The sequence below is a fragment of the Elephantulus edwardii genome, unplaced genomic scaffold, assembly GCF_000299155.1.
Source record: "Elephantulus edwardii isolate Elephantulus edwardi_28Jun2011 unplaced genomic scaffold, EleEdw1.0 scaffold00242, whole genome shotgun sequence".
In the NCBI taxonomy this organism is placed as follows: domain Eukaryota; kingdom Metazoa; phylum Chordata; class Mammalia; order Macroscelidea; family Macroscelididae; genus Elephantulus; species Elephantulus edwardii.
Genome location: NW_006399992.1, coordinates 551,796 through 560,492, shown reverse-complemented (window position 1 = coordinate 560,492; position 8,697 = coordinate 551,796). Strand labels below are relative to the sequence as shown.

The window sequence follows — 8,697 nt, the reverse complement described above, 5'->3', positions numbered from 1 at the left end:
AGTTGTGGAGCTGGAGAAGAGTTTTGAACATACTGTGGACCACCAAGAAAACAAATAGGTCTGTCTTGAAGAGGGTGAACCCAAATTTTTCCTTGGGGGATAGGATTTTGAAGCTCTATCTCAGATACTTTGGACACATGGTGAGGAGGGACCGGTCCTTGGAGAAGGACATTATATTTGGAAGAGTGGAGGGACAGCGCAGGAGAGGAAGACCCTGAATGAGATGGATTGATACAGTGACTGGGGCAATGGGGCTGGTGTGTCAGAATCAGTGAGATTGGCTCAGGACAGGGCAGGCTTCAGAGCTGCGGTACATATAGGGTTACTATGAGTCACCGGCAACTCGATGACACATAACAACAATAATCTTTGAGATTTTGTTTCACTTTTTTAGGTCTGTGTCTTATTTTGTACTATCAAGTCAACTATGGTTCACAGTAACTCTAGGTAGAAATCCCTACAAACTGCATCTGAACTCTGCCCTATCCTGTGACATCCTCACCATCTCCAACACACTTGAGCCCATTGCTACAGTAACTGTCAATTCATCTTGTTGATAGTCTTCCTCTCTTATGCTGACCCTCCACCTTTCCAAGCATGATGACCCTTTCAAGGAACAGCCTTTCCTAACAACATGCCCAAAGTATGTGTCTTGAAGACTTTTAAAAACCAAAACTAACCACTTCTTCCACTATCCATGTGCACTTAAGAAATTACATTGCATACTCATTTTCAGACATTTATTGATATTTGGATTTATTTTTGTATTTAAAAATGTTTTTCTTTATGCTTTGGCATTGTTTCTTTCCTTCAGTCATCTACCTATCTTTGTTGTACTGATAACATTCTCTGTATCTTCTCTTTCTCAACTAGTTAGGAAGGTATGATAGTATCTTTATTCTTTTATAAGTCATCTATAAATTCTTAAAAACCTATCTGAAGGGAAAGGAAATATACAATAAGGAGTTTGTTGTTGTTGTATACCAGAGTTAAAACTGACCCATAGCTGACCCTCCAGAAGGTTTTCAAACACAGTTAATAGTCCAGAATTAAGGTTGCATAGTGGAGTGCACTCACAGGATGGGGGGTGGGGTCGCATTGTATACCAATGAAGGAATTTTTCTTTTACTTTTCAAGGAGAGGAGCAAACTGGGTGGGAGGGGTGGGCAGGGAGAAAAGTGCAACAATGAATGAATGGAAATCCAAAATCTCTGTCAATGTTCATTAAAATAAATAAAATAAAATTTAAAAAAATAGCACAGGAGGAGACTGTACATCTTTCTCCCATGTAACAAATGCTGGATTTGAACCATATACCTTTGGGATTACAGCATAATTCCTAACCATTGGGCCACAAGAGCATTAATGTTAATGAATGTTATAAAAATGTATATGAATAATTCAATGAAATTGTATTTACAATGAATGACTCAATGAAATTGTAACTATAATGTTATAAATAAAAATGTAAATGAATGGAAACCCCATACAGTATATAAACTCTCATTCAAAGAAAAAAGTTTTTGAAAAGGGGGAATAACTTCCACATGTACTTTTTTACTATTCCTACTAAGGTGCACCTAATCCAGGCCATGGTCTTTGCAATTACTAGCTATGCATAAAAGAGCTGGACAATGACTAAGGATGACAGAAGAATTGATGATTTTTTAGTGTAGTGCTGGAGAAGAGTACTGAACATCCCATGTACTGCCAAGAGAACTAGCAGGTTTGTCCTGAGAGAATGAATCCAAGTTGTCCCTTGGAAGCAAGGATTTTGAAGTTCTGTCTCACACACTTTGAGCATGTAGCCAGGAGGGTCTAGTCTTTGAAGAAGGATTATCATGCTTGAAAGGACTGAGGGACAGTGCAGGAGAGGGAGATCCCAGATAAGATGGATTGACAAAATAATTAGGGTAATGAGGGTAGGTGTGGTGGAGACAGTGAGATTGGTGCAGGATACAGGAGGGTTCAGAGCTATTGTGCATAGGGTTGTGATAAATTGTAGTTAACTCAGTTAGCACATAACAACACCCCTTCTAGACATGCTTTAGCTATGCACTGAACAGCCCTTTATATTGTTATCAGAATGTAAAAGACAGAGGTCATTTGATTATACACACACACACACCTCCCTCCTGCCCATTTCTTCTATTTTTCTGGGTCTAATTTTTTTTTCATTGTTGAAGCACATCCCTTAATACTTTCTTTAATACGGGATTGTGGATAGAACTTTCATATGTCTGAAATGTTTCTACTGTGTTCATGCTGGAATGATAGTTTTTAGTAAGTTATAAATTCTGTGTTGACAGTAATTTCTCTTCAGCACTTTAAATGTTACCATTCCTTCTGGCTTGTATTTTTGCTGATGAGACATCTATTGTCAGTTTGCTTTTGTTCTTTAAAGGGCAATCTTTTTTTTTTAATTGTAGCTTTGAAGATTTTTACCTTTAATCTGGTATTTTATACTCTCACTTTTAATTTAACCTCTTTTGATGCATACGCATTAATACTGCTTGATACCTGGAGCTAAGGACAGACAGGATTTTCTTCAATTTTGCAAAATTATAGCATATATCTTTTCAAATAACATTTCAATGATTTTTTTCTTTGCAAGATTTCATAATACTTTTCAAAAATATCCACTTTTTCTAATGTCAGATTTTCCATTTTTTTCATGTTGTGGCATGTGTCACAACTTCATTTCTTTATAAAGGCTGAATCCCATTGATTGTATTGCTCTCTCACTGATACAATACTGTAAATCTTAACAAGAGGAGGAGGACACGGGGAGCAAAAACTGTCCATTTTTCTTCCTCAGAGTTTCTCATGATTTTGAACCACCAAAGATGTGCATTTGTTTGTTTAGCTGCTCAACTCTTTGCTGGCTAAGCCATGTGTTAAACTGGGGAAATCTGCTGTCAATGACTTATTTAAAATGCTAAAAACATCAGTTTTAAAGACTAAGATGTTTCAGACCCAAATCATAGTATTTGCTGTTGCTTCATGTGGACAATGAGCAGGAGGATTGAAGAACTGATACCTTTAAACTGAAGTATTGGCAATGCGTATTGAATGTATATATCACAGACTTGCAAAAGAACAAATAAATCTATCTTGGAGGGAGTGCACCTGAAGTGCCCTTTGGAGGCAAGGGTGGTAAAATTTAATTTCATATACTTTGAGCACGTTGTCAAGTGGGCGAGCCCTTGGAAAAAGATATCAGGCAGGCCAGGAAAAATGGATAATGAATGAAACAGAGAAAGATACTAAATGAGACAGATTGACATGGGACTGCAACAGTGGGCATGAGCATGGCCAAGATCTTAAGGATGGGAATTGGACAAGGTTTCAATCTTTTTCACAGGGTACCTATGAACTGGAGTCAACTATAGCACCTACCACCACTAAAACAGAATGAATACACAACATTTTATTTATCCATTCATCAATTAATGGACTCCTGCATTTCTTTTGCTGCCATGTTTGTGTAGAAGTTTTTGTGAGAATATACATTTTTTTATATATACCTAGAAGTAGACTGGCTGAGTTCTATGGTAACTGTATGTTTTATATGAGGAACTGCCTATATGTGTGCTTAATTCAGGCCACACTTTTTGCAATTACTTGCTATGTGTCAGAAAGTTGGACAATGACTAGGGATGATAGAAGGAAAATTGATGCCTTTGAGCTGTGGTGCTGGAGAAGAGTACTGCATATACCATGAACTGCTAGGAGAACACACAGGTCCATCTTGGAGAGAGTGAAAGCTTGGAGGCAAGGATTCTGAAGCTTCATCTGACATAATTTGGACATGTTGCAAGGAAGGACCAGTCCTTGGAGAGGGAAGTCATGCTTGGGAGGGTGCACGGACAGTACAGGAGAGGAAGACCCTCGATGAGATGGATTGATTAATGGGGCTAAGTGTGCCTTGACAATAAGAGTGGCACAGGATAGAGGAGGGTTTAGAGCTGTTGTCCATAGGATCACTATGAGTTGCAAGAAACTCAAGAGCACATAACATCAACAACCACCACCTTCATTATACATTCTCACCAGTAATGTATGAGCATTTCTGTTTTTCCAACATATCACCAGCACTTGGTTATAGTTCACCTTTTGGATAATTGCCATCCTAGTGAATGTGATTTAATCTCGCATTGTGGTTTTTATTTGCATCCCATATAGAAAAGTGGAGGGTCAGTGAAGGAGAAGATGACGAATTGATACAGTGACTTTATTAGTGGGCTCAAGTATGTCAGAGATGATGAAGATACCAGAGAAGAGAGAAGGCTTCAGATCCATTGCTCATGGGCTTGCTATGAGTCATAGATAGTTTCACTTAACAGCAACAAGAAAAATACAATAATGCTGGGGCTCTTTTAATATACTCACTGTAATTTGCGTATCTTCTTTGGAGAATTGTCCTACTATAGTTTTGTTCATGCAGTCTGGTTTCAGGCTCATACCTTTCACTGTCTCTCATGCTTTTTTGTAGGGATTTCTGCATCCAGCCCCCTGGCCTGTGGTCCACCATCAAAAGGTCTTACAATGACGTCTGATGTCCCGCTGTGAAGTCAGATTTTCACAGACCCAAACGGGGAGATATTGGGCAGGCTGACTCAATTCTTGCTTAGCAGGTTTTGCCCTCTTTTGCCCTTATTACTATGGGAATGATTTACTCCAGGGCGCTGACTCTACTACCAGTTAAATTACCATTCTTGCAGCTTCCTTTTGGAAGTGGGGTGACCGAACCTAGCCTTTGGCTTCAAACAGTGATCACTTTCCATTCTCTTATCTTGCACTATGCATTTTTAGACCCTTTATTGGCAGGGCTCAGCTCCTGGCAGCTACTGCCTGTGTTTGGATCAGAGCCTAGCAGTTGCTCCCACTCCACTCAATATTCTATTCATGCTCCTAAATGTTGATCTTGGTTTTGAGCCCATCTATCCATTTTTATATCTTTTTATTTTATCTTTCATAGTTACATGCATCAAGAAGAGAGAGGGCTTTGAAGTGTTGCATTCACTTTATCTTATTTTCCAGAAGACTGTATTTTAGTACAAAATCAGTCTTGAGACAAATGATGAGTCAGCGTTGGTTGGATAAAATGTTACACAAGGTGAACCTGCAACACCAAATTGCCTCCAAATGAGGCTGAACTGGATATACTCTTTTCGCTAACAGCACAGATCATCAACAATAAGGCCCACTGGTCTCTTTCCTATGATCTAGGACTAAAAAAGTATTTTTCTAGTTTGGACTTTAAATTATAAAAGAAAGATGTGAGAGAGAAAAGTTGCTATGCATGCTAAAACAGGAGACATATTTTCCGTAAGGCAACTTGTGATACTGGATTTATCCTTCAGGCTGTGCTCAGTGTTATGATTACCTAATGCTGCTGTAACTTCCACAAGTGCAAGACTCTACTAAACAGAAATTTAATCTCACACAGTTTAGCAGACTAAGAATTCAAATCCAGGGTATCACTGGCTCTAACTTGAGGCTTCTTCTCTGTGTCTGTTCTATAGATAAGTTCTTATCTCCATTTAGTATCTGTCAGCCCAGCATTCCTTGCAGATCTCCCCCTGGTTTTGCAATGATCACTTCTTGAATCTAGGAGGTTTATCATTGAGAGACTCTGGTTCCAAAGGATGCACTCTACTCCTGTCTCCTCTTTCTTAGTGGTGGTATTGAGGTCCCTTTCTTCCTGCTCAGTAAGATAAAAGGTGTTGCAGGACACACCTCAAGGGAAGTTGCTTTACATTGGACCAGGGCTTTGATGGAACATGGGGGATCAATACATCGCAGCCACATTATATGATCACATACCAAATTGGGAATCATGACCCAGTCAAGGAAACACATATTTTTTTAAGACACAATTAATTTATCTCACTCAGTTATAGCATATTTGATATAAATAGTAGATTATTGTCCTGAGTGGGCAACATAAAGGTGATTACTTTTACATCAGCGCCTGGAGGGCAAGATAGTATCAGCACTGGAACCCTCTCCTAACTGAAGAAACATCTAGAGTTCCTGAAAGCAAGGACAAAGACACAAGGAAGTACCAGAATCACTGTTGCAGTTGCCTGCACCACCAACTGTCATGGAGACTTTTGTCTGTGGATACTTCTGAGTCACTCTGATTCCCTGGGATACACAACATCAGACTGATCTGGTGGCAATTTTTGTGAAGAAAGGACTGGAAGTTAAAGGGACCACTTGTTTCAAGAAAAGGAAAACAATTCAAAATGGCAGAACAAGAACCAAAGAAGATTGTCAAGGAATCCAAACATGGTGACAGACACAATGAAGATGATGAGCTGATCTTTGTTGGGGTGGATCACGTAAACCGAGATGATGACGTTTACTTTGTCAGGGTGATTTCAAATCCAACACCAGGCAATTCAAACATTTTAAACAGAGCTACTCTAAGTCCATACTCTAAAAGGAAGAGAGCCTATCCATTTAGAGGTACCACACATGAGCAATTGCCTAAACATTGCAGGACTTCTTTGTCGGAAGAGGTGGTCACTTGGCCAGCCTTTCAGCCAGCACTAAGGTCAACGGACAAGCCTATTATTGATTGTTCATCCACAACTGGCTGCAAAGAGTCACTGCCACACATTGTGTCTTATTGTTCTTTGAATTTTCTCTCCCTGTATTCTCAGCAAACTGCTGATGATGTGAGTAGGGCTGATGTTTCAAAGCAACTTTCCTCTACTGATACATACAGTGGAAATCCCCACAGTATGACACTCAGGGATAAAATTCCGTTAAGTATCTCTTTGACAGTGAACACGAGCATACCCTCTGAAGGTGCTCACCCTTCATCAAGTCGTGGTCAAAATGCTGCATCATTTCCTCCACCTTATTTAAATGACAAGGCACATCTTCATCTTCAAAATCCAGTTATTGAAAATAACGTAGAAAGACTGGCAGAAACAGATTTGCCAATAATAGCAAATCAACATAAGACCTCTGATTTCCAGTATGAATACCTGAGGGTGCTGCTTTGTGACTTCTACTATGGGCAGCTTGAGGGCCACAGGAGGCCAGAACAGAAGACCCATACAACCTTTAAGTGCCTCAGCTGCCTGAAAGTTCTGAAGAACATCAAGTTTATGAACCACATGAAGCATCATTTGGAATATGAGAGGCAGAGGGGTGACAGCTGGGAAAGTCACACCAACTGCCAGCACTGCTACAGGCGGTTCCCCATACCTTTTGAGCTGCAGTGCCATGTGAACAGTGTGCACAGCTCCCAGGAGCCCTCCTTTGTGTGTAAGATCTGTGAGCTGTCGTTTGTCACAGATCAGGCTCTCCTCCAGCACATGAAGAACACACATAAGCCCAAGGAGATGCCCTATGAGTGCCAGGTGTGTGGTTACATGTCATCAGTCTTCATTGATGTGGAAACCCATTTCAGAGCCTGCCATGAGAACACCAAGAGCTTGCTCTGCCCTTTCTGCCTCAAAGTTTTCAAGGTTGCAACACCATATACGAATCATATCTGGAAGCACTGGACGAAAACAGCCTTTTGGTGTTCCAAATGTCGCCTGCAGTTTTTGACCTTGAGGGAAAAATTTCATCATGAAACCAAAAACCATTCAATAATTTTAAACCCAGAGAAATAAGGAATGATACCATTCAACAAAAAGGTTATAATGAATAATCTTCTGAGTATCAAAGGGTGCAGCATCCACTTTTGTGAGTCACAGTGACCTCTGGATATTATCTGAGAGAACAAAAAGACAGCAGTTATGAGGTCTAGATATAGTAGACTCACAGCTACACCTGCTTACAGGGACTCTTAAAGAAAAAAGGAAACCGACATAAATGAGACTTGGTCATCCTTACGCCTTAGCTGATTCTAACAAGCATCATCATCTGATGTAGTTTTTCCTGTGACAATTCTTTAGCTTTCCACCCCCAATCCATTCCAACACCTGTGGGCCAACCTGCATCTACTATTCTGTTTTATGTGAGCACAGAATACTTTTGCCTGTTTTTGTACTTTAAATAAATTGATCATATAATGGATTCTTTTAAAAAAAAAAAAGGTGATTACTTTTACTCTTCACTCTCCTTCACCCTAATAGATTCAAATAGAGCTTTTTTTTTAATTAATTTAGTTTGTTTATTTTTCATTTCAATGAACATCTACAGAGATTTTGGAATTCCATTCATTCATTGTTGCACCCTTCTCCCCGCACAAACCCCTCCGCCCTCCCCCACCCCGTTTGCTCCTCTCCTTGAAAAGCAAAAGAAAAACTCCCTCATTGGTACACAATCCCCCCGCACCTCCCCAAACCCCACGCCCTACCCCAAAATATAATCCTTTTTGTTGGCTCCAAAAGGTTCTACACTGAAGCTGATTACCCAACTTTGCTCCCAAACTGATAGAGAAAAAAAAAATTATCTTTGGTGACCTAAGAACAACATAGCAAGAAATGGATCCCCCAAACCTACTCCCCATGTCTCACTCAGAAAGACCAGGGATAGGTTATCATTTACTGACTACAACTTACGGAATACTTAATTATATTCTGATGGCATAGTTTATAGGGAGTTTTGCTACTAATCCAAAGACAGAACCTCTCTGGCTATTTCAATCCATCAGCAGCTCCATGAGGGAGATAGACGGTTTTTTTTTTTCAAGTGACTGTCAGCCTCAGAAACTCAGTGGAGTGT

At 39.8% G+C, this 8,697-nt stretch overlaps 2 protein-coding genes across 2 annotated transcripts in view; one reads left to right on the top strand and one right to left on the bottom strand.

The window, feature by feature from the left end:
* Positions 1-8,697, bottom strand: part of LRRC8C (leucine rich repeat containing 8 family, member C) — a 54,063-nt gene that overhangs the window by 16,633 nt on the left and 28,733 nt on the right. The window lies entirely within an intron of this gene.
* On the top strand, positions 6,255-7,640 carry LOC102857500 (zinc finger protein 280A-like). The gene is made up of 2 exons (XM_006898963.1): positions 6,255-6,383; positions 6,675-7,640. The coding sequence occupies exons 1-2, from the start codon at positions 6,255-6,257 to the stop codon at positions 7,638-7,640; spliced, it is 1,095 nt and encodes a 364-aa protein (XP_006899025.1).

What these genes read in the sequence shown, in the direction of transcription:
- LOC102857500 (XM_006898963.1), top strand. Translation starts at nt 6,255, where the DNA reads ATGGCAGAACAAGAACCAAAGAAGATTGTCAAGGAATCCAAACATGGT. An exon ending in ATGACGTTTACTTTGTCAGG is followed by an intron (nt 6,384 to 6,674) that starts GTGATTTCAAAT and finishes CTGTATTCTCAG; the next exon opens with CAAACTGCTGATGATGTGAG.